At 38.1% G+C, this 26,895-nt stretch overlaps 1 protein-coding gene across 2 annotated transcripts in view; it reads right to left on the bottom strand.

The window, feature by feature from the left end:
- ST6GAL2 (ST6 beta-galactoside alpha-2,6-sialyltransferase 2) overlaps window positions 1-26,895 on the bottom strand; it is a 98,940-nt gene that overhangs the window by 27,086 nt on the left and 44,959 nt on the right. For both annotated transcript variants that reach the window (XM_069970931.1, XM_069970932.1), the window contains exon 3: window positions 4,965-5,857. In XM_069970931.1, coding sequence (XP_069827032.1) covers window positions 4,965-5,811 — 847 coding nt within the window. In that variant the 5' untranslated portion in view covers window positions 5,812-5,857. The remainder of the gene's footprint in view (window positions 1-4,964; window positions 5,858-26,895) is intronic.

Raw genomic sequence — 26,895 nt, 5'->3', positions numbered from 1 at the left:
TCCTGGATATAGTTCTGAGGATTGAGAAACAGGGTGATTATTACATATAATTGTTAACTGTAATGTAAAGTGCTATTAAAACATAAGGTTTATTTGAAATTGTGAACAATGATACAAGAAACTGAAAATACTATGCACCAACAGTTATGCACTTTCTGGGTGAAAGCACAATAAAGCTTCTGCTAAATAGGAGAAGAGTGGATATTCTAGTGGTTACTAAGCTCACTCTACTAGGCCGACCCTATTAAGCCCTGAAAAAGGCACCCAATGCTGGAATCAGAATCTATCCTTGGATGACCCTAACTTCCTTACAGGTTCCTTCTGACTGAGGTAGCAGAGATTTCGGAGGAATATACAGGTAGGTAAATAGCAATGTACATTACAAACTAAAATGCATTTAGTTTAGCATTTCTTCCTTTTTATTTTAAGGCCTCTCAAATCTGGGGACCAAACAAATTTGTGCTGTAGCTATTATTGTAGAAGTAGTTGTGAATCTTCATTTTATGAACGATATCATGGTGCCCATGGTGGGATTGTGCTTTATTACTTCAATGTTAGTAAATTACAGTTAGTAAATACAGTAAATTTCCACAAGTAAATCAGTGTATAGTTGTCTGCAGTCCTATTCTTGCTATTACATTAAAGGGGGATTCCCGGCTTAACTAGCATAATTACACTTGTGGGACTCGACAAGTAAAATATTGTTTTTTGCAAATACATTTATTTAGGAAACTTGTCTCCTCCTGATATGCTGCTCTTTCTCTCAATTGCTGACAACTCGTTGTCTAGGTTACTGAACACCACCCTACTCTAAAAACATTGGTCTGACTGGTGTTTATATAGCTATATTGCAGATGTATAGTGATAAGTCCCCATTTTGTCATATTTCATATTATTCTATGAAAAGTGTACCTTGTTTTATGCAATAAGTTTGAAAGATACTTTGAATATATGGCCTTAGTCCATGTATTTCAATACATAAGAATTTATATTCAACTGAATAATGGCCAGTACAAACTTTTACGTTTCTCTTATAGTTGTTATACAATAATTTTTGAATAAATAATACATTTTATGATTGGGATAAAATGTGTTCAGTAGCTCATTACATTGGACAGATATATTCCCCAAAACGACCCTTTGCTTTAGGCTAAAACATTTATTATGACTGGCGTGTTCGCCAGTCTTAGATAAAGCTCTGCCCCCATTCACCCAGGATTCTATAAGATTCAAATCTGTGCCTGTTTTTCTCAGAATATAAATTTATCGACTTAGGCGATAAATATATATTAGCTATTTTGTAAATGTATACTATAGCTGTTTTTAGAGCAGAGTGGTGGTTGGTAACCTAGACAACAATCTGTCAACAATGGAAGGAAAGAGCCGCATATTAGAAGGCGGCAAGTTTGCAAAATTGTATTTGTAAAAAAAAAATTGTAAAAATCTATTTTTAAAAATATTTAACTTGACGAGCCCTACATGTTTAACTATATTAGTTGACATAAGAAAACCCCTGTAAAGGACAAGTGCCATGAAAAACTTTTTCCCAGTAATTGAAGCACATTACAAAGTTATATAACTCTGTAATATGCTTCAATCACTTATCTGCCTCCCTTCCCTGTCTTTTCCCCCCTCCACCCCCCACCAGGAAGTGCACTAAACTTACACAGACCTGATTACTGTCGTCACCGTCACCAGGCAGCTCCTTCTTGTGAGGATGAGTCATCAGCAGGAGGGCTGCTCTAGGTCCTGTTACACCAGCCTCCCCCTCCTTGTCAGGTGACTCTGCTTGCTCAGCTTATCTTCTCTAGTGACATGACTCCTTCACTGAGTCCAGGGCAGCAGGAGAGAGGGTATGAGGGGAGGAGGGAGCTGCCTAAGTGCCGGAGTCAGTCTGAGGGAAGATAAGCATGACATGTGACAAGTGATGGCTTGCAGTTCAGCCAATGGGAGCTGAGCAAGCTGAGTCACCTGACAAGGCAGGGGAGGAGGGGGAGGCTAGTGTAACAGGAGAAGGAGCTGAGAGAAGAGCTTGGTGACGGTGACGACAGTAATCAGGTCTGTGTGAGTCAGGACACTTCCTGGTGAGGGGTGGAGGGGGGAAAAGACAGGGAAGGGAGGCAGATAGGTGATTGAAGCATATTACAGAGTTATATAACTTTGTAATGTGCTTATATTACTGGGAAAAAGTTTTTCATGGCACTTGTCCTTTAAGGAAAGAAAACAAAAACCTGAAGCACCCAAAATATAACTCAATGGAGATCTGTGTCAAACAGATTTGTCAATAATGTCATGGATCTACTGAGAACAGAAGCCATGATGCTTATTTAAACAGAGCCCAACTTAAAGAGGCACGGTTGCAAAATGTTTTTAAGAAGTCAGAGGTTGTGATTGTAATTGTAATTATACTCTCTTTTTATACATATGACCACTAGGTTTCTTCCTTCCTGTCTAACTGAGCCTGAGCTTTCTCCTCTTTTCAAATCCATTCCTGGCTTTGGCTTCAAATCTTTGGCAGATAATCTGTCAGATAATCTTTTGTGTAAATGGACCCTTAGTTGCCCTCAGTTGATACAACCTGCATGATAAACAGGTGTCTTTCTATGTTTAAGTGCACAAAGGACTGGGACTTCCTGTGTTTGGTCCCTTTTTCGAACAGAGAAAAGACCAAATATCAGAGGGATCATGGAGCACAGTTTGGTCATATATATAATGTTGATTTAAACATAGAAATTGTAAAAAAATATAAAGCGAGTATATTCAAAAACTGCTTGCGATCACAACCCCTGTTGATTTCTTAAAAAAAAAAAAATCATGACAGTGCTCTTTTAAGTAGAAAATATATAAGCACTAAGCTTCTTTACATATAAAATATGTGTAGAACAGTTCTCAGATTTCTAACAATTATCATACTATAGCAGAAGTAGGTTGGACTGTGTTTTGCGGTGTATGTCTCTTGAGAATGTTTCATGATCTGGTCGCTCTCCCCATTTTCCTGGCAGCTTTCAAAGTGCAGAAAGTAAGCTGGAGTGAACCACTGAGGCGCAAAAGCAGCACAAAAAGGCCCCTTTTATATGCTTTCATCCACCACTCAAAATAGGAAATTAAGACACTCAAGAAGAGGTAAAATACAAACCAGAATAAAGAAAGCATACAATTTTATTTGGCATAAAACACACTGAAAAGCATTCCCATGGAGAGCAGCCCCTGAAGCTATTTTTGCAGAAGCTAATTTCATGATGGGGACTAGCTAGAGCTGTGCAAGCAATTTCCCTCATAGCTCCTCTGTCTTATATACTAAATAGGTCAAGAAATTGATATATATTTTTAGACATTTTTCTATTCTCAATAGAACAAAGCATTAAATACTATTTTACTTCATATTTACACTTTACGTTGCCTTTTAGAGCGTTTTTTTTTAACAGAGCAAGCAATTAAGAAACTGGCCCCAGAAAATCACTGCTGTTTTATGTCCACACTATTCTATTAGTTGACCTTCTGGTGGATTTTATCAAGGTTTTGAATCTTCATATTTTTGTGAGAAATCATAATCTGCTATTTGACCTGTATTCTGCAAGGCTAACAAGTCATGAGCTGCCTGCTGCTGGGTCAACAATTAGCTAGTCCGAGTTATATGTAAATTGTCCCTATCTCGCCTGCAGTAGTAGTGAAAGGGATTTTATTAAAGAATCCTTAGAGCTGGTTACTATTCTCATATAAATTCACTATAGGATAATACACAGACTGCAAGTAAATGATTTATCTGGTGCCATACACTTTTTGTTAACCATTAATCATTGCTTATATTTTTACATTTTTATACGTTTATATGATAAATCTTTAATTTAGTGGCTTGGCTTCAGGGCATTGATTTATTTATTACATACATATAAAGGAATTACCCACCAATCATCTAGTTATCACCTTTTAGTCTTGGGATAGCCCCTTTAAGGATTACTCAGTGTTATAATCTTCAAATTATGAAAGCACTGTAAAAACTCTACAAAACACATTGGAAGGGGTCACGCTAAAAAAAGTAAAAACAAAACACTCGATCAGAAGTGAAAGGTTTTCTGCCTTTTGTTTACTTATTTAATGGGTTGTCTGGGCAAAATAAAAAATGAAGGGCAGCAGGGGGTGATAAGGTATACACATCCGTCCTAAGGGCCCCACCGCTGATGCTCCTGGTCCCTGTGAGGCTGTGGCATCACAGAAACTATCCACCCAGCCAATCCGTGACTAAGGCAGGACACCATTGCAACCACACATTGGCTGAGTGGGCAATGTGACATCACAGGAAATGAGATACGATATACAAGATAAAAGTGGGGGACCTGAGTGGTAACATAATAGCTGCAAAGGATCAGGGCAGGTGCTTATATCATACATTGCTGCCCTACAATTTCTTGCCCAAACATTTCCTTTAATTAACATCTCAGTTTGCTTTACTACCCGTGGGAGGAAATCATCATAGTGGTAAGATAAAACCCACAAAAACACAAGGTAAGCATAAAAACTCTATGCAAATAGGTATAGAAATCAATTATGTTGTTTTTTAGCGTCTTGTAGCCCTATGCATCTCCATAGTAATAGGCTATAGACAAACACTGTGTAGTCTGAATTGGATACTCTATTGCGTTTATAACCCACTTCAGGATATCCTAACAAATGTATTTTAACTAGAATCAAGGACTAATGCAAAGGATTATCATTACAGGAGAAGACTATACAGTTTATAAGACTGAGATAAATTGGTCTCATTAGGAGCTTTAACCTTGACCAGTAAGGTATTAAAGCAATTTTGGTTGTAATGGTGCACAAAGTATTTGGAACGGGGAGGAGTATATCACCTAGTTACAAAAAAAACATTCGTTTCTCAGTGTTCCAGTCATACTAAATGAGTTTACCCTAAAATTACTGTTTTCATTTAGTAGTAATGTCAGTACCAAAAAAAAAGAACTTACCAATTTCTGCTCCAAGTGAAGAGTTCAGTATAGCTCCGGCAGATGAAACAACAGCACAAGTAGAATATCCTTGAGGATGCAGTTTGTTTAGTGGTATTTGGGGAAAGTATTTTTCCCATCCTAAGTTTGAGAATGGGGCCTCTTTGCCATCCAATGTTCTTACGTGTGCTCGTTTTTTAAGGGTGCAGAGTAGTTCTTGAGCAGTCAGTTTTCTTGTGTTCTGCTTTCCTGAGAAGCTTACTCCAAGCTTGTTTGCTCTAAGATACTCTCTCCTAGCTTTCTGCAGTCGAGGTGTCAGCATCTTGGATGAAACATTGCCTTTCCACAGCTTCTGAAGAAATGATTTAGACATGGTTGAAGAGAAGCCAGTCCATTCTTCCGACTCTTCAAGCATATGCTGTTTTGTGCGCTGTACATTCCTTCGAATTTTTTTGTGTCGAGAGTGTGAGCTTTGGTGAGATCTTGCATCTTGGGAATCTCGATGGACGAGGGCCTTTTTTCTCTTTGAAATTATAAATTCATCTTCACTTTCAAAATAATTTTCTATATCAGCTATAGTTTTCAGACTACCTGGGCCTGATTTAAATGAATTCAAAATGTCTTCATTACTAAGACTGTTCTCATCAATGGCGTAGGATAGTGATGGGTCCTGAAGAGCACCCATGATTGCCCTCTGCTTTCCTTGTATAGGCAGGAGTTTTTTATCCTCTAAGTAAGAGAATGCACTTGGCACTGGTTCCACTGAGTTGTTGTCTGTAAAGTAGATGAAGATCACAAGAAACAATAAGCCCCAAGCACAGATTCCAAATAGCATGAGTTGTTTCCATTGCTTTAGGTTCGGTTTCATGGCTTGGTCTACTTTGGCTCCTCTGTCTTGGAAATTAAATTGTCACCTGTGAGAATAAAGACATGTATTCTGAATATGGGCATAAATATAAAAGTCACCTTTTATTGAATGTAATAACGACTGATGTGAAATGTGTTCTGTGCATCAATGTACTACAGACGACCATATTAATCAAAGGATGCTCTACTAAGGAGCGCTGATCACCAGTGATGAGCCAGCTCACTAAATGAACATAGAAGAAATTCTGGATTCTTTTCTTGTAGGAAATGTTATCTCTATTAATTAGTATTAGATTGCATTGAAACACATGATTTATCTAGGGATTTTGCCTATCATTAATGAAGGCAAATAGGATACTGTTCTGCCTTCATCCATGAGGGAAACTGACAGGTGATTTACATGCATTTGCTATATATTGTTTTTTCCCAAAGAAAGGAAAAAAAAGTACTGTACTTACCAACTTACCAGCAGCATAAAGAATTAAGCTTTATTGCATATTACAGGACAGACAGTTGAAAACAAAATGCAGAGAAACGACCAATTTGCACTATATGCGTCTAGATGAAGCCTGAATGAAGCGTGCCTAGTGCAAAATGTTTCTTACTCTACATTCTGTTTTCCACAGTTTTTCCTGTGTAATGCAATAAAGGCTGATGTTTTTTTAACACCTAGTGAGTGCTGTGGATCCTTTCTCTTCTGTGCTTTACTGGACAGTGCTGAGTACCCCAGCCTGGAGGAGGGATTGGGCCCGTATGGTCAGTATTTGAGTGCCAGTGCAGTGGGCTAACTAATCAATATTCCTGCCTTACTTGCCTATATATATATATATCTTTTACTGATGTAAATGTATCCGCCAGGTTAAAAAATATAACACTGCCAAATCCTTCCACTTATTTTATAACTGTATATGTGAAATATCACTGGACCATAGTGTGTATCAAACATCACTGGACCATAGTGTTTAAGAGCTTAAATTTCAATGAACATGTATTAAAATGTAAGAAAAATAGATTCAATTGCAGTGTATATACATTAAATATAAAACAAATGCTCACAACACCAAGACACATCAGATAACCAACCAATATATGACTCCTCAATGAACATATGCCACACAAGCAACCTGCATGTAACCTAAGTAACCTAATATGTAACCTAAGTGAATGCACTCAATGCACAATAAATACGGGCAGATCCAATGTGGTCAGTGTGAAACAGTTAACTATGGTGATCAAACATAGTATATACTGTCAAAAAGTCCCAACGTGTTTCTCTTGGATGGTGTCGGTTTCAGTAGGTGAAAAGTCACTGGGCTAAGACATTTACAATAAAAGCATGGCTCCTATGAGTGATAAGGATATATATATTTTTTTTTTATCGGTGACTTAAACTCCTGGGTAACACATCTCAACACATCTTTTATTCTCTCTGTTTACCCAGTCATCTAGATTTGATATTATTGGGGCTACTAGTTACTGCTGATACCATATAAGGGTGCCTTCACACGTACCGTATCGCTGCATTTTTAACGCTGCGTTTTTGGTGCGATTTTTACATGCGAGTTTTGATTTTCACATGAAAATCATGTGAAAATCAAAACGCGCATGTAAAAATTGCACCAAAAACGCAGGGATAAAAACGCAGCGATACGGTACGTGTGAAGGCACCCTTAAAAGGATTCAAGTGCATAATGTATAGCAAGTGATATTGGAAAATGTGTACTAGAAAAGAGCAGTAAACTGTATGCTTGATGCAACTAATCTGTATATTGAATATATGAATAATATGAATACTACTATTTACTGCCCTTTACTGCATTACATTTCCTTTCTAAAGTATTTACCAGAAACAAGGCTACTGTCTTCCATGTATGACGTTATTAATGAAAAGTGGCAGTTTCGATAAAGAACATTCTAAACCCAATATATTTATTTATTATTAGCCAAAAATGACGAAGTATACATCCAGGACCTGAAAGTCCATCATATAACTAGCTTCTCTTCTTGCTAATCCAAACTAATGCAGTCGTGTGGATAAGACAAGTAAATCAGTGTTTCCCACAGCTGTCATTATCATCTCCATGGCAATATTGGGCAGCAGAATGGCCTGGTGGTCCTAGGGAACGTTTTTTAGAGAATCAGATGATGTAAGATTCTGGCATCCATTCAGCTGTATTGCACAAGCTCATCAGTAAAACTCTGTTATTTTGTAACATTTACACAATTACAATTACAGCAGTCCACTCCTAGAACATAGATAGTTCTTTTTCCTTGCGCCTTAGTCTATTAGTGTAGCCCCTGGATAACCCTGGCCACCTGCCGATCTCTCTACATTTATTGGAACGCTTCCCGCCATATAAAACCTGATGATGAAAATATATTACAGCTGCTAAGCTCTAGGCAAACAGCTGTAGTGTTGCTTGACTCTCATACCACTCATACCATTGTACTCTTATTTTTCTCTCAGCTAACATCGAACAGCAAAGCTTTCCTCTGTTTAATTTCTTTTTCATGATGTAAAGACAAAACTTAAGTTGGAAAAAAAAATGGCGGTCTCAACATTTTAACCCCTTCTCAATATCTGCCATACAAGCACTGTGCTGTTGTGAAGTATCTTCTGCAACCTGGAATCTATCTTTGCCATCAGACTCTGGTGTCAACTGTATATTAGAGATGGCATTCTCCTCCAACAGCTGGAATTGGACTCTCCTTCTGCAACCCCATTCATTTTCTTAGTGACATGAGCGGATAGTGAGGATAGGATAGGATGTCATGACAGCCAGGGGCCTAAAAAAAAGCTCCCCATGTCTGCCATCTTAGTTCACCTACGACTCCTTGTCAAAGACAGGATCTAATGAGACGCCTGTTAGCTTAATACTGACAGGCACAATACACTGTAAGGCTATGTTCACACAACATCTTTTTTTGCGTGAAAAACATCAAAAGACGGTAATTTTTAAGGATCTTGATCCTTAAAAACATCTGCCTTTATGAAAATTCAAACGTTTTGCACATAAAAAAATCATTGTGGGAACATAGCATAAGGTTGTTTTCCTACAGCCGGGGTTTAGCGGGAAAAGACATTCATCTATTGATAATAACGGCCGCAAATAATGTTCATAATTGTTATTAGTGGCTGTCATTCTGAAAATACGTATGTCTTTTGCCGTTAAATGATAACCCACTCCCTTAGTGTAAACATAGCCATATTCAGAAGCATTGAAGTGTATAATACCAGCAATTAGGTGACTGAATGTTACAATACATAAAAACAGAAAACTAATTTCCCTCCAATGAAAAAATTTGAACATAATCACTTACATAACAAACAAAACTATAAAATTACGTAATTTAGCCTGCACAGTGAACATTGTTAAACAATGCCCGAATTAGCAATTTTTCGTTTATTCTACCTCCCTACAAATTGAATGAAAAGTGATAAAAAAGTATCCTTAAATAGTATCAATGAAAATATCAACACATACATACATAACATAATAGCAAACAGTCAATCTCCTCATTAAAATACAGTAAAATAATTTCTGGAATCCAAGGATTGCCCAAAATACAGTGGAAAAATGAGCACACAGAGTGTCACAGAGCGTCACGAGGACATCCTGGATGGACTTTCTACAGAATCCATCTCCTGCAGCAAGAAGAGAGACTAGGAGAGAAGCGCTTACTTCAGCACCTCTGACCGCTTATTTTGGCTATCACTGGGGGTCTCCGCTTCCAAGCTCCAATCGATCTTAACTTTTGGCATGTCCCTGATATGTAAAAAATTTAGTTTTTTTTTTTTTTAAATAACAGTTTAAAGAAGTACTGGCATTTTTTATTGTATACTGATGACTTTAGTAGAGTGAAGGGACTATAAAGCTGATTATTGTATGGACTCCCCAACTAAGGATAGTGATGAACAAGGAGAGAAGAAATGGCTGGAGAGGAAAGGGGTCTAAAAGCTGAGATCTCAGATCTGTCACTGAGGTGAGTGTACCTCTTTAAAGGGGTTGTCCAGCGAAAATATTTTTCTTTCAAATCAACTGGTTTTAGAAAGTTATATAGATTTGTAACTTACTTCTATTTAAAAATCTCAAGTCTTCCAGTACTTATCAGCTACTGTATGTCCTGCAGGAAATGTTTTTTTTTCCGTCTGACAGTGATCTCTGTTGACATCTCTGTCCAAGACAGGAACAGTCCAGAGCAGGAGAGGTTTTCTATAGGGATTCATTGCTGCTCTGGACAGTCACTGACATGTACAGAGGTGGCAGCAGAGAGCACTGTGTCAGACTGAAAAGTAAATACCATTTCCTGTAGGACATACAGCAGCTGATAAGTATGGGAAGACTTGAGATTTTTAAATAGAAGTAAACTACAAATCTATATAATTTTCTGAAACCAGTTGATTCGAAAGAAAAAGTTTTTCGCTGACATTTGTAAAGACCACATCTAATGTTGCAAATTATTGAACCAGGCGGATTCATTGCCATATGTTGAATAACTGCTAAGTTTAAAATTAAATGTAAGTAAATACATTGAACAGAATAACACTTCTTTCATGGGCGTTATACAAGTGGTCAGCATCTGGAACTTTATAGGTGTTTTGTTTTACTACATGGCAATCTAGGGTTACTAAATCAACAACACCAACCTAACAAAGAGAAGAGGAGATGTAGAGAGAGGCATGCTTGGACAATGATTGTAAAGTTGACAAGCTTATTAAGAGAGCTGCCAGACTGTAAGCAGACTAAACCGTCAACCGCCACGTATGATCTGCACGTCTCCGAATCTAGACTGGATGACCTCAAAGCCAGCGAGAGAAATTTATACATCTCAATTAGCTGAGGACAGTTGACAAATCATAATAGGATGGGCAAGCGAGGCTGCCAATATACCGTCAAACAAAGCTTTCCACCATAACGGCCACTGGATTTTTCTGATGGATGCTAACAATGCATTGTATTGTATATATGTTTTTATTAGCTGTACGCTGAAAGAATTCATCTGACAGATAAATGAAGTGTTGTGTATTAAAGTGGCTATTACTTGGAAAACAAGGGCATCTACCATTCACAACAGATTGACTGTAATGCACTTTGATTTAACATTTATGACATCATAGACAAGTAAAAGGCCTTCGTGTTAGAGGACACTAAAATAATATTAACACAAATGGCCTCTGCATAAAAGATGTGCAGGCAGTTAACCCTGGCAAGCAATTAGGTTTCAACATTATATTTCCTATGTACATCATTGAATGAAAGCAATGATCTGATCTGAAACTGACAGTGCCAAATATATGGTGCACTAGTAAAGTGGAATCCTCCATTTATTACACGATCAGCATTATTGATTTGCTTACTTCTAACCAATATAAACACGTTTTGGGCAAATTCTGATGCATGCTTCTTAAAGGGGTTGTCCAGCGAAAATCTTTTTCTTTCAAATCAGCTGGTGTCAGAAAGTTATATAGATTTATAATTTACTTCTATTAAAAAATCTCAAGTCTTTCCATACTTATGAGCTGCTGTATGTCATGCACAAAATGTTGTTTTATTTTCATTTAGACACAGTGCTCTCTGCTGACATCTCTGTCCGAGACAGGAACTGTCCAGAGCAGGAGAGGTTTTCTATGGGGATTTGCTGCTGCTCTGGACAGTTCCTGTGTCGGCCAAAGATGTCAGCAGAGAGCTCTGTGTCAGACTGAAATTAAAACATTTCCTGCAGGACATACAGCAGCTCATAAGTATGGGAAGACTTGAGATTTTTTAATAGAAGTAAATTACAAATCTATATAACTTTCTGACACCAGTTGATTTAAAAGAAAAAAGATTTTTGCTGGACAACCCCTTTAACCTCTTAAGGATGCATGACGTACCCGTACGTAATGCGTCCGCAAGAGGAGTTCAGGGCAGGGCCGCGCGGCGACTCCGCTCTGAACCGCCGTGGTTCCGGGTGCCGCTTGTAGCCCGGGACCGCAGGTATTAGTCCGATCGCCGTGCCCGCTAATACAGTAATCAGATGCAGCTGTCAAGGATGACAACTGCATCCGATTACCGGACGCAGCGTCATCCCTGGTGTCTCCGTTACTTGTGCCGGCCGGGGTCTTCGCCAAAATGGCGCTGATCCCGCCTCGGCACTCGGATGCTTTCGGCTACAGGCAAACTATACAGCAACTATACAGCAAAGATCTCAATGAGAGATCAATGCACTTATACTAGAAGTTCCCCAGGGGGGCTTCTAGTATATGTGTAAAAAAAAAAAAGTGTTATTATACGTAAAAAGCCCCCTCCCCTAATAAAAGTCAGAATCACCCACCTTTTCCCATGTAATAAATAAAAGCCAATAAATAAATAAATAAAAATGTTTTCCATCGCCGCGTGCGTAATCGCCCAATCTAATAATTAATCACATTCCTGATCTCACACGGTAAACGGCGTCAGCGCCAAAAAATCCCAAAGTGCAAAATTGCGCATTTTTGGTCGCATCAAACCCAGAAAAAATTTAATAAAAAGCTATCAAAAAGTTGTATATGCACAATCAAGGTACCGATAGAAAGCAAACATCATGGCGCAAAAAATGACACCTGACACAGCCCCATAGACCAAAGGATAAAAGCGTTATAAGCCTGGGAATGGAGCGATTTTAAGGAACGTTTATTTGTTAACAATGGTTTGAATTTTTTACAAGCCATCAGATACAAGAAAAGTTATGCATGTTATATATCGTTGTAATCGTAACAACTTTATGAATATGCATAATAAGTCAGTTTTGCCCCAGGGCGAATGGCGTACAAACAAATACCCCCAAAATTAAAGAAATGCATTTTTTTGTTCAATTTTACCACACTTTGAATTTTTTCCTGGTTTCGCAGTGTACTTTATGCAAAAATTCAGCCTGTCATTGCAAAGTACAATTAGTGACGCAAAAAATAAGGGCTTATGTGGGTTTCTAGGTGGAAAAATGCAAGTGCTATGGCCTTTTAAACACAAGGAGGAAAAAACTAAAACGCAAAAACGAAAAGTGGCTCCTTTCTTAAGGGGTTAATACATTTGATGCATCATTCGCTGTCCATACGCCTTTGGACTGAAATCTACATCACTCTCTTTAGAGACTTTGCAGTGTTATTGAAGAACGATTTCCCACTATGTATGATGAGCTGTTCCATGCTCTTTGATTAAAATATTTTTGTCACAGCTATAAATGGATTTTTCTTACTTGGAATAAAAACCTACCTAGTAGCCAAGCATCACACAACTGGAGACACATGCACTTTTTGTACCTTTCATTTGCTGAGATTGGGATTCTAATGAAAGCCCCGAAAATCGAGCCATACTACAGCTGAAAAATATCCAATCTGTAACTACGTACCTTTTAACTGCGGCAATATTGTCTCTCCTACCTTTATCTGTGACACCTACTGATAATATTTTCTTTACAGCTGGTACACAGATACATTCATCTGGTTTCTGTAATCTAAATCCACCCTAAAAGAGGAAATGGAAGCAGCTGGCCTTCTTTTCTAATAAATCATGGCTGTGGAGCAGGCGTATAGTACATGTGAATGTCAGGACTTTTACTTGTTTCTGTGTAAATCTAATGATGAAATATCCTGTATAGAGATCAAACTATTTCTGGTTATTTGTTTTGGAATTATAATGGTATTGTTACTGGGCTGTGCTACATTTATTAATTACATAGCACTAAACAGTCTGTAAACACGACAATCTTTATCTTTAAAAGGAAACAGGTAAGGGGTTTATATGTGTGACATTCGCTAAGCAGCTGCCGAGCAAATATTTCCCTCATAATTCATATCCGGAAATAAGGCTTCCTATGTACATGTCAAGGGTGAATGATAATCTGTTTTTACTGAGCCCCCAAAAAGGGATCAAAATATACTTTGTTTAAAGGGGTATCCTTAAAGTTGTAATCTATCTACAGGCTAGGGGAAAACTAGCTGATCAGTGGGGGTCCCAGTAGTTGGATCTGCTAGTTTTCCCCTATTCTGTAAACAAGGAACAATTCAGGATTATAAGAATATCCCTTTAAGTAAAACATCTTGTTTGTATACTAATCTAATTCATAGATCTGTTATTTGTTTTTGGCTTCAGGAGAAATATATGTATTTTTCTCTGTGTAATTGTGTGTTGTTGTTTTTTTGGAGGGGGGTCAAATGTTGTTTGGGAACAGTGCACATTTATATAAATATAAATATCCGTAAAGCTTAAACATATTGGCCCAGATTTATTAATTTGCCTGAGATAAAAATGTTTTGATAGCAAGATGGCAACCGATCATTTTGAAAAATGAAAGCCAATCCCTAACCATGCCATCCATCACCCATAGACTAGCGTGGGATCTATTTAACAGATAACATGTGGTCAAAAAATGGATGCCATTATAGCCTATAGGTGATGGATACACTGGTAAGTGACTGGTTAATGAATACATCACCCGGAGATTATAAAGGCATCCGCTTCAAGAGGTCACGGAATAATCAAAGGCTTATATGATATCTGATGGACCAATATGCTGGATAGTCTACTGTTCCAGACTTTCCTAGAGTGTCATGAGATGACATTATATGTGTTTATATGTATAAGAAGGGATTATTGGGTTAGTGGGTTATTTTTTAGCAGCAGATCAATAGTAGAGGTGACAGTAATATAGAAAATGTCCCCTACAATGAAGGCCTGTTATCTTACCTCACTAAAAGAATGTTTCTGGAAAAATAATGTTATTCTTTTTAAGAATGGACAGAAATGGGGACAAACACACACACACACACACACATACACACACACACACACACACATATACACACACACATATATATACACACACACACACACATATACACACACACACACACACACCATGGCCTATATTTATTAAAGGGTGTAAAATATAGAATGCTGTAAACTGCCCACAGCAACCAATCACAGCTCAGCTTTCATTTTACTAGATCTGAAAGCTGAGCTGTGACTGGTTGGTGTATATTTTACACCTTTTGGTAAATCTCCCCCTTTGTCTTGTGTCCCTGATGGCAACAAGAGAGTCTGCACTATTTTGGTACAGAGTCTTAACTGTTAGAGAATATCCCAAGATGACTGAATGCAAAAAGTGAGTTAATAAGCATAAAACCTTTGTTAGAGGGTACTGGATTAAATGTAGACATTGGGGAAACTAAGTATTTGGTACACTGCTAATGTTGCAAACACTTCAACTGTGAGAGGCAGAATCTATAAAACAAATTCAAGAAAATAACAGTTTGATTTTTAAACAATTATTGAGTATTAACTATTTGTTTGAAATAAACCTTTGCTGGCAATTACAGAGGTCAGATGTTTCCTGTAGTTCTTTACCAAGTTTCCAAGTAGAGTTAATACCAAAATGTTGTATTATGGTCTCATCTGACCACGTGACCTTTTTCCATTCCTCCACTGGATCATCCAGACGGTCATTAGCGAACTTTAAAAAGGCCTGGACGTGTGCTGGCATAGTATATTACAGTGTAGTCTGTTACCAACTGTAATCTTTAAGAGTGTGGTCCCAGCTCTCTTTAAGTCATTGACCAGGTCCTGACCTTTTTCAAAATCATTTTTACTGCACGTAGTGAGGTCTTGCTTGGATCCCTAGACCAAGTAAGATTAACAGTCATCTTATGTTTCCTCTCTTTTATAATATCAGCGAGGCCAGGTGTCTCCAGTTTTCGAATGAGGCTTTGGCGCCAATAGGAATCCACCACTTTTTTCTTTCACTCGCTGAAGTTCTACCTTGCACCGATTACCCATCTGGGGATTGGAAGGTGGCCAGCAGCAACCCTGCTATATATAACTACATGCTCACATTAGAGTCATGCCTAACTGTGTACAACCCCTCCAGGTAAGCGTGCATGAGCACAGTTTTCATCTATATGTTATTGTTTTATTGACCTGCACATGCAGCGCTGTTGTATCCTTCTTTTCTATTCACATTTTTCTTTTATAATAATTGTGCCAACAGTTGTTGCCTTCTCACCTAGCAGCTTGCCTATTGTCCTGTGGCCAGAATTTTGTCTCAGGCGTCCTTTGACAGCTCTTTGGTCTTGGCCATGGTGGAGATGTTGGTGTGTGATTGATTGTGTGAATAGGTGTTTTCTGTCTCTCACAGTTGAAGGGTATCTATGATAAAAATTACAGACCTCTGCATTCTTTGTAAGTGGGAAAACTTGCAAAAAAGGGAGTATATCAAATACTTATTTTCTCTATTGTAAAGTTTATACCAATAAACCGGAGGCCATGTCATCTGCCACTAGGTCTCACCTTCTTTTTATAAAATCAAAGGCTCTGTTTTTTTTTATTTTATTTTGGGGGCATAATAGACAAAGCAAGTGGTATGCTTTGAACTGAGACCATAAATGAACCGTGCTTGGCTGCATCCTACAGTAAGTGTGGTAAATGAAAAATAAATTAGCTCCTATGGACCTTTACCTTTGTAAGATAAGAAGGAGCTTTATGGCTCAAGTACAGTGTCATGAGGTTGGATGATTTTAATGTGTAAGTCATCTGCTTCTTAAAAAGCTAATTTGCTAACCTTATCTTCATGGAGATTTTATTTATGCTTTACCAGAAAGTGGGTGATAGAGGCTTGTAGTTGTGGTATAATATGAACATCTGATTTATGTGTTGTATATGAAATGAAAATGCAGAAATATGTGTATTACAGAACATGAACGTGTTGGTTTGATCCCACAGAGATAAGATTCCTGATGTGTTGTGGTAATTTATTGCATATCCACATGTTTCCATTATGTGCTGGCAGCATTACGGATATCAAATTTACAGATTCCATATGTTAGTAGGTATTCTTTAGAAGGGTCAGCTAAAAATGGGTTCTTAATCCAAAGAATGCTGCCTTGACTATACATTCCCGCTTATGCACAACCATTGAAATTTTATTCTGCTTCAAAGTTGAGGATGCATTGTCGCTGCAGAGCTTTAAATATGAAATATGAGACAGCCAGGCTTATCGGACATGACCAGCTCTTCTCTACTGATAAATTTAAGTGACTAAATTCACTATAAATGTTATTTCTTGTGATCTGTAAAATCTTACATTATTAATAACTGCCTGGTTACAACATCTGTATAAACTCATGCCTGCCCTTAATAGGTCTGGCCTGAGATGAAGGGGCGACGAGAGCAGAAGCAAGAACCAGTTTCTGGTTTACAATTGTTACATTCTGTCACCTTAAAGGAGAAGTCTGGCCCCACTAATGTTTTGGCAATTGGCAGGCGCCAAAAGAGAAAACAACAAGCAAGCGTTGCTTATCTTTCCTCGTGTCCACAATGAGCAGCGTGAGCGGGCCAAGGACCCCTGCCAGAAGACATCTTGCCCCAAGTAGTAAATGCCTGTCCCAGTTCATGGACTGCACGCTCAGCCAATCGATGACTGGAGCGGCCAGTCCATCAGCCAGGTTGTGGTGTCAGCTCTGGTGGAGATCCCGGAGTCCGTGGGGGTCCTGGCGATGGAGTTGCATGGGGAGAGGTGAGTTAGTATAGTTTTTATGTTCCTCCCTGCCCCTGCAGTTTTAAAAAAAATCCTATGGGCGGACTTCTTTAAAATATGTTTAGTTTATGGATACAGCTTTAAGGAGTCAATTATTCATATTACCAAACATTAGAAAAAGGTTAAAAAAGTTCATTTATTTACCTGATCAATGGTCACATTTGTCTAACCCAGGAGAAGAGTTAGGGCATCTGGCTAGGCATGTGGTATGTGACTGCAGCTGCCAATTTATAGTTCATGGTAAAGGCCAAAACTCTTTGAATGGTTTAAAAACCTTTTACAAGAGTTGTTCTTACTAGGATTTACTTTCACTAGCCAGAATCCTACTCCACACTGATGAGGGGCAAATACCCCGAAACAGCTGTCTGTGGATGGATACCTCGTTTGGATGTTTCCCCAGTCATGTCATTTTTACTGTGGCTTGTTAGAAGGTAGTTTCCTTAACAGTAGACCCCTCCTTGGCTTGGTTTTTCCTTCTCGGTTGAAGGTCTGGCTAGCTCACTGACATATTTGATTTCCCAGGAGACAATGTTCCTAGATTCACTAACGTTAAGAAACATGTGATTGTGTCTCTGCTGTGTTTTGGTTGATCTCCCTGAGGTCAACCATTATTCTCTTATTACAAACGTTGACCATAGCGGCTGCATGAAGGATTGTTATATTTGTTGGCACATTCCCTATTAGATGGCAATATGAGCAGCCCGAAAACAATGGTTGTTTAGCAAGTCAAAGCAACGCGATCAGTTGAATAACGCTAATCACTGTTTCTATTACACAGGGCAATATCGACCTATTACTTGGATGCTGCTTGTATCCGGCAATGAATTAAAGCTCTGTAAATAAAAAAAAATCATTATTTTGTATATTTCGTTCCTTCAGGGAATGTTTAAAGGAAATATTAGAATGAAAAAAGTAATAGCTTTATGCTAAACAGATAGAAATGAGGCGGGAATGCCGGCAATCGCAAGTATTTCCTTGCATTCATTTGTAATGTGTTTTGCATAAAACTGTTACTTTTTTTGTTGTAATTTTTGTATATTTCATTTAAACCTTCCCTGAAGGAACAAAATATACAAAAAAATAAAAATACGGAATTTCAATTCAGTTAATATTCCCTGTATTAACCAGACACACTTCGCTCTTGACTTGTGGGCACCTGGTAAAATGCACAAGTATCCCATTGATTTCAATGGGGCTTGTTACTTTTTTTTTTTTTTTTTTTTAAATAGAAGTAATTTATAAATCTGTATAACTTTGATACAAGTAAATTTTTCCTCTGGAGTACCCCTTTAAAGGATCAGGTATGTGTAATGCTGCTATTGTTCTCTATCCGTCAGGGTAATGTTTCTGCTTTGCAACTCAGCGGTAACAGTCTGTCTCTCACTTTTAATGCCATGTCAAAAGACATGAAACCTCTGTTGCTGTTACAATATTCAAAGCAAAAGCCTTTAAATTTGCAATTTATAGAGGCAACATTTGTGACTGCAACCATTTTGTTGTCTAACTGGCTATAAAACATTAAGATAAATGCTCTTATTTCTGTCACAAATCTTGCCGAAAACAAAAATGAAAGCTTAGGATGCTTTTCATAACTGATATTTTCAATCACTCGAAGTGTTCCTGCGATCCACTAACCGTTTATGATGTATCAAGCAATGCATCAAGCCCAACTAGTGCTATCTCACTATCTAAGCTCACCCTTAACAAGATGAATTTGGTACTGGAGTGAAATGAAGAGTGTACATTCTCCAACAGATAAATAATCACCACTGTATGAATAGCAGATTATAGGAGACAAAAACTGGCTGCTAAATAGACATCTGTATGCCACACAACAGTGCTTTAAGCCCCTACTACATGGGACAATATTGAGGAGCAAAAGAGCGCTGTTAGCACTGGTTTTCTCCTTGTTCCTTGCTTGCTGCCGCCAATAGTAAGACGGAAGTAAGCGAGCGGGTGAGAGCCGTGGGGTGGGTGCGAGAGGCGAGGGTGGGCGATCTGTCCGGGAGCTCAGTAGATTGTGCAGGCAGGCCACCATAGAGGATAGCCTCCCATTCCACGGTTCGACGGCAGCATATCGCTGCTCTCCTAGTCGTTTGTCTTTTAACGTGTTGAAAGACAAATAACAGCAGCGATCAGCCAACATTGTTCATGTCGGCTAATCATTGCCTTCTATTACACAGGACGATTATTGGCCATAATGGCCAAATACAGCTGATAATCGTTTTGTGTAGAGAACCGTGTTCGGGTTGAAGTCCATCCGAACTCATCATTTGATTAGATGGGGCTGCTGAACTTGGATAAAGCTCTTAGGTTGTCTGGAAAACATGGATACAGCCAATAACTATATCCATGTTTTCCACATAGCCTTAGGGCTTTATCCAAGTTCAGCAGCCCCCGCTAATCAAATGATGAATGTTCGGGTTTCGATTGACTCGGACCCGGACCCAGTTCGCTCATCTCTAGTTTTGTGTAATAGGGCCTTTAGGCTAACACAACTGCAAACATGATGACCACGTACAGATGTAGATTTTCAGATAAAAAGGTAAAGATAACTCTTCTCTGTATACACTTTTGAGATTAATAGGATGACTCCCTAATCTCCCAGACCTGCCTGTATCTGGTGGCATGTGTGACCAACTAGCCAAAGATCACCAAGTCTCAGCTGTAGTCACTAATAAGGCAACCCACATACCAACTCACTTTACTGTGCATGACACCAAACAGCAGAATTACTACTGTAAGGGACCCTATAGTAGGAAAAAGGGAAGGAAGTTGAAGGAAAAGTGTGAAGCCTAAGATGTTTGTCTAGCAGATTCTGAAGAGATGAATTGTAGCGGCAAGAAATCCTCATGGAGGCCAGGACTGGATGCAGATGAAAAGGGAAAGTGACATCTCAGATCAAAGACGACGTCAAATGTGAGTCACTGAATGAAGTTTTTTTCTATTTTGTACAATATTACTTGGTAGGGGTGCCCCAAGGTGGAAAAGGTTGGGAAACACCTGCCTTACTGCCGGCCCCACCGGAACAAAGTTAAGTATATTGGTCTTGCCCTCGAAAACCATTTCCACTTGTCGAGTGGCCCTATGGGAAAATTAAGTGCCCACACCTGGCTTGGAGTCAAGACTATGGGGGAAATTTATAAAAAGATGTGCACCTCTTTTTCAGTAAATAATTGGATTTTCCGCCTATTCCTTGTCTAAGTTCTATTTATAACCCAGCACTCAATGAGCAAATATTTAGATGCAACTTTTTTTTTTATTCTGCCTGTTTTAGGTATTCACCCCAAAATTTGCATAATCCAGGATTTGTGTCCAATTTATCATTTGCGATTTTTTAAAAAGTCAGACAAACTGGTGCAGGCTTATGTCTGGTGGTGAACTTGTTTGCACATTTTTTTGTGAATATTCTGAAAATATTCTATTCACAAATTCACAAATAGTTATTAAATTAGTCCTATTTAGCAAATACTCTGTAGAAAAATTGCAAGTTTTAGATTTAATAGTTAATGTCCCCCTATGGGTCTAAAGAATGAAAACTAACATAGACAAGAACTGGAGATGCTGCTTATGACAGCCAATCTGATCCACGCTTTAAAGGAAAGGTCCATCCAGTATAAAACTTTGGGGCAAGAGTAGGGACATACAGTAATAAGGAAGCTGTACTAGAGCCAATTTATCATTCTGTCTGGTGTTTCCCTTTGACATCAAGAGTTGATTTGAAAACAAAACCAGAAATCTAATTGGCTGCCAAGGGCAATCTCTTCAGGTGTTTGCTCCACCTTATGTTAGCTTGACATTCTGATAATTTTTTAACATACCGTTTTTGGCATAAAAAGAAAAAAAAGTGCAGAATATATTTTCATTTTTATAGCAAAAACTAATCTATGCATAAGCTTGTGCTCTTTATATGCAATATAATCTAAATCATATGATGAAGTGCTGAGAAAAAAGAATGCAATGCAAAGAAAAATAAGCAAAGTTCAGTGAGCTGTTAGGACAAGGAGTAGATACTGATCCTAAAGAGCACACTGATCCTTAACAGGAAATAAAGGATAGGATGGCACATTGCTAAAATACAAAGGGAATTGTCAAATGTCAAAAAGAAGAGTGTTGAATGGATGAAAAGAAGGTCAAACAATTGTTTAAAGAACAAATAATGAACTACAAAGGATAAACAACTAAAAAAAATAAAAAATGCACCTAAATATAAGATAGAGACCACATTGAAGTAATGTAAGGTTTGCTTGATATTACTGATCACTGAATTATTTAAACTAATTCTTAAAAAAATATTTCAGTGGGGAAAAAAATAAGCTTGAGAAAATAATCCAACCTTGTTAAACATTATTTTTTTAAGTTTTCCCATTAAATTGCAGAAAAATTTTAACAACCTTAAATATATTTCATTATTTCATGTACTGATTCAGAGTTAAATTTACATTAAAATCTTTAGGATAATAAAGTAAATTGTGCCATAGGTGACAACCAATTATATTTTTTATTTTACTATAAGCTAGAGCAATTCAGGCATTTTTCTATTAGGCTGGGTCCACACTACGTTTTTTCATCCGTTTTTACAATAAAATGGATGGAAAAACGAATGCATTTGTGTGCATCTGTTCTAATCTGTTTTTCCATTGACTTCCATTACAAAAGAAATGGATCAAAACGTACACAAAAGTGAGATCGTTTTTCACTATATCCCTGTTTTCCAGATAGCCTTAGGGCTTTATCCAAGTTCAGCAGCCACCACTAATCAAATGCCGAACAATCGCGTTCGGATGGACTCGAGCATGCTCGAGGTTCGCTCATCTCTCATTCCTTGCTGGCTCAGGGTCTTTACTCGTGGCGATTTCTATTCGGCAAAATATCATCCTTACAGGGGAACTCCTTTAAAAAAATATTATTTAAAAAAGGCTGTTGTCAGAAAGTTATACAGATTTGTAATTTATTTTTATTTAAAAATCTCAAGTCTTCCAGTACTTATCAGCAACTGTATGTCCTGCAGGAAGTGGTGTATTTTTTTCCAGTCTGACACAGCGCTCTCTGTGGTTAACTATGTCCGTGAGAGGAACTGTAGCAGTAGAGCAAATCCCAGAGCAGTAGCCAATCCCCACAGAAAACCACTACTACTCTGGACAGTTCCTGTCACGCACAGAGATGGACGCAGAGAGCACTGTGCAAGACTGTAAAGAATGTACCACTTCCTGCAGGACATACAGTAGCTGATAAGTACCGAAAGACCTGAGATTTAAAAAAAAAAAATAAAATTAAATTACAAATCTGTATAACTTTCTGACACTAGCTGATATGAAAGAAAAGAAAATTGCTAAAGTACTACTTTAACAACCTATAATACAGCATTTTATGGTGTAATTTACGGTATGTTATATACTAACATAGAACACTAGGGAAAAAATACAACCCTAATGCTTATTTGATACCGATAAATCTGTTAACAATCTTCTTGATTTTTTTCCATTTAATTCCAATATATACGGCTCCAGACAACACTACAGTAGGGGCAGGTCCTCAGGATCAGAAATAATGCAGTGTATTTAAAAGGTTGATTAACCTTTATGGAGATTATATAATCTACAAAACATCCAATATTTACTGTAATCCATACATAGAAACATAGAAGACCTGTTAGCAGAAAAAGACCACTGGGTCCATCTAGTCTGCCCATTCTCCATTCTTATTATCTTAGGATAGATATATGTGTATCCCAGGCGTGTTTAAATTCTGTTATTGTAAATTTACCAACCACCTCTGCTGGAAGTTTGTTTCAAGTATCTACTACTCTTTCAGTAAAATAATATTTTCTCACGTTACTTTATCCATACGTGCTGATCATGTAGATGATTTGACTTATACTGTACCTAGAAAAAATGTTAGGCAAATCTTCTTTGCAAATTGCAGAATTCTGGAAGTTTTCCTCTAACATGAAGCTACATTTGAATAGCTATACACATTTTATTATTTTTCAAGCCAACAATGTGTAAAGCAATAAACCAGTTGTTCTATATTTCATCAACACGTTCCTTAGTTCTAGTGACAAATGGAACATCTAAATGTGCGCCACTGTTACCTAGATGCAGGCTGCAAGTGGTAAGCACATATGATGAGCACAAAGAGCTGTATTCTCTCAGATCATTTCACTGAAAGGTTCCCAGAGGCAGCGAGTATGGGAGCTGTTGTATCTGACAGCAGGCAGCCCACTGCATTCTCCTTCCTTTAAGATAATTGTAATGTATCGTTTGAACATCTGAACAAAGCTGTCAGGATTTGGAGAGACCAAGTGATGTCTGAACTGGCCATGGGGAATGCATTGTCATTCATATGCAGACAGAACGCAGAGAAACCCTTTTCTATCACATAATTACGCCCACAAATAAAAGACACACAAAGGGGGAAAAAAAGTGGACGAGTGTTTATATAAATCCATTCACTGCTGAATTCACAGATCTGCATGTCCTGCTCTAGTGGGTCAGAAAATAATATATTACTTGCCTTTTTGTACAGACAAAACGTTGCTTTATCTTGGTGTAAACACAGCACAGCGGAGGGCATATACAGCAGAGTGACACTTATCCGTCTCCTTTCAATCTGTATGCTGTTTTACAGGTACATCATATTTAGTTCTGAAGGGGCATTCTCATATACTCTGATCACATCCCCATGCATTCCAGCTGAGCAACAGGTTAAAACAGGTCCTGCAGCAATTTATGCACAGAGATGCTGAGGGTCATTTCATTCACTCACAGTGTCCTGAGGAAACATCTGACCTACATTAAGCTGGTATTTACATTTTGTTACCACTGTAATATTATAGTGCCTATCTCTCTCTCTCTCTCTCTCTCTCTCTATCTATCTACTCTCTCTTATCTATACCTCTCTCTCTCTCTCTCTTTCATCTATCTACTCTCTCATCTATCTATGTATCTCAAAGCTATCTATCTACTATCATCTCTTCTATCTATCTACTCTCTATCATCTATCTAAGTAGAAAAATATCCCACAGCACAAACAGGTCCAGTGAAGGAATGGTGTTTTTATTATGTGTAAAACAGCATAACAGGGTGCAGCACAGCAAGCATCTGCTTGCTGTGCTGCACCATGTTATGCTTTTTTGCACATAATAAAAACACCATTCCTTCACTGGACCTGGATGTGCTGTGGGATATTTTTCTACTTATCAAGTAAGGATTGTGGTCAAGAGCACTCCTGCTGGCACCCAACACTGCACTTTGGCATTGTGCTGCTAAGTATACCAGGACTATCTATCTATCCAGCTATCTATCTAGATCCTTTAAATAAAACCAGAAAACTCATCAATTTTGTTATTGATTTTCTGAATGTATACATAAAATAAATTATGCTAAATTGGAATTTGATGTGGTAGCAGATATTGATCACTTTCTTTTCCTATTCACTAGCCTATTTACTATTCATACCCATTACAGCTATAGTGTGAAGGGAGAGGCTTAAATTATAGTCAGGATTTATAGTTACCTATGAAGTTCTAGTTTAATCTGTACCCCAGTGCTTATCAATGAGACCCATAAAAATCCATTTTGTATTCAAGCTAAACACTGTTTAGCTCTGAGATGTTTGGTTAAGTGGACACTTCCTCCAGACATTTTTAGAGAGCTGGATAGAATACTCAACTCAGAGATTCTTCTAGCATCAAAAGCAGAACACTGGAATGTAAGGTTGGAGGAGAGGATGATGAAGGTGAATGGGTCAATGGCAAGCTGTACAAAGGAATATTTCTGACTTTTACTGTCAGCATTCAGTTTTTTATAGAAAAGCCTCAATTTACAGACAATTGGAAAGAAGCCAGTGCTGATACAATTTCAAAGCATTGAAGTTTTCGGTGATGATGCGTGGTTCAATGTATGACTACTTTATGAAAATGAAGAAAGTACATGAGAGAATAGGTTTTGACGTGTCTTATAAGCAAGACAATGAGTCTTAAGAAAGATGTAAGACTATACTTAATTTAAAATGGATGTATATGTTACTTAGTTGGGAAGCCTAGTTATGTGTAGGGTCTGGTTATAAAAATATAGACATATCCAACGATTTACATGGTTTCCCACCATCCCCTTAATAATTCCCTGCACTGCAGGATTTCACAATCTGTGAGGAAGCTGCAGTACTGTTCATCCTGAGCTTATTGTCTCATGAATTAATCAGGCCAGGAACATGATACTTACACCAGCAGTAGGAAAGGATGAGGGGGCAATGTGCCTCAGCACTACAAAGCAGATGTGCGTGCTATTCAGGATCTGAGGAAAGCTGGGGCAATGCTGACACTGTGCTGGTATTCGGTATTTCTTACATTTTTGACAGCAAGGGTGTTATAGGTTCTCTGGCATTTTTTTTTAATGGTGATAAGCAGGATTTAGGGGGAAAAATACCTCATTACCACTGCCGTTGCAATACTCACCAAAACCCCCCGATCAACACTTCCTTGTCCTGTCTTGATGTAAGAAAAACGCCCTCTCAATCAACTGAGATGGAAACCAAGAAGCAAAGATAAGCAGAAAGGCAATTACCAACAGAATTGGTACAGAAGACGATCAGGCAGGTGAGAAATGGTTTTTTAAGGGGTATTGAGGCATTTTCAAAATGTTAATATGTTGCTGGGGCATAAAAAAAAAGTAATACTTAACTACCCCTGGTATCCTGCAGCTCCCATTCGGCTCCTTCCAGAATCCCAATCTCCTGTCTTCTTTCTGCTTACAAGAGAAGAGCTCAGTGCACTAAATTTTTGAGTTGGAACAAGAAAGACAGGAGATTGGGGGAGTGGAAGGAGTCAATTGAGAGCAATGGAGAACCAAGGGTAGGTAAGTACAGCTCTTGGCTATTTTTTTTTTCATGGCCACAGCAACAAACACAATTTTTCAAAATGTCAAAGTACCCCTTTAAAGTATCTAACACTAAGCACAGGTTTGAAGCAGTTTGCCCTATTTTTCAGCAGCTTACACCGACTGGACCATTTTTTTTATTTTTTTTACTCGGAGGGGGCGTGGTTTTATGTAAGCTATTTTATAAGCCAGATTTATCATGTGCAATTTTCTTTTTTGCACAAAAATAATTGTACAGCAGTACTCCACTCAAAAAAAAAGGGGGGGGGGGATTGTGCAAGATTTATCAAGGTCCATGCTCCTAATTAAACATTTTGCAAGGATTTTTTCACAGCATATACATACAGTATGGTCAGGAGTAGTAAAAACAGTACAACTGTGAAATGCCTCTGTTGTCCATGCTTTGTGGTCTTTGTTCACTCAGATTGATCCCTGCCTCAGAATACCTATGGGAACATCCAAACTCCCTGCAGACAATGCCCTTGGCGGGATGTGAACCTAGGATCCTATCGCTGCAATGCAACTGTGCTAACCACTATGCTTTACTTGCAATTCAACCACAGTTGTCTGTGGATGTTCTGCCAATCTTTGCACACCGAGATGTAATCAAAGAAACAGTAGTACTCAACACACCCAAGAAATCAGCAACTTGGATC

Source organism: Dendropsophus ebraccatus, chromosome 5 (assembly GCF_027789765.1).
Source record: "Dendropsophus ebraccatus isolate aDenEbr1 chromosome 5, aDenEbr1.pat, whole genome shotgun sequence".
Classification (NCBI taxonomy): Eukaryota; Metazoa; Chordata; class Amphibia; order Anura; family Hylidae; genus Dendropsophus; species Dendropsophus ebraccatus.
Note: the sequence above shows the minus strand (reverse complement) of the source record. Positions and strands in the feature narration are given on the sequence as shown.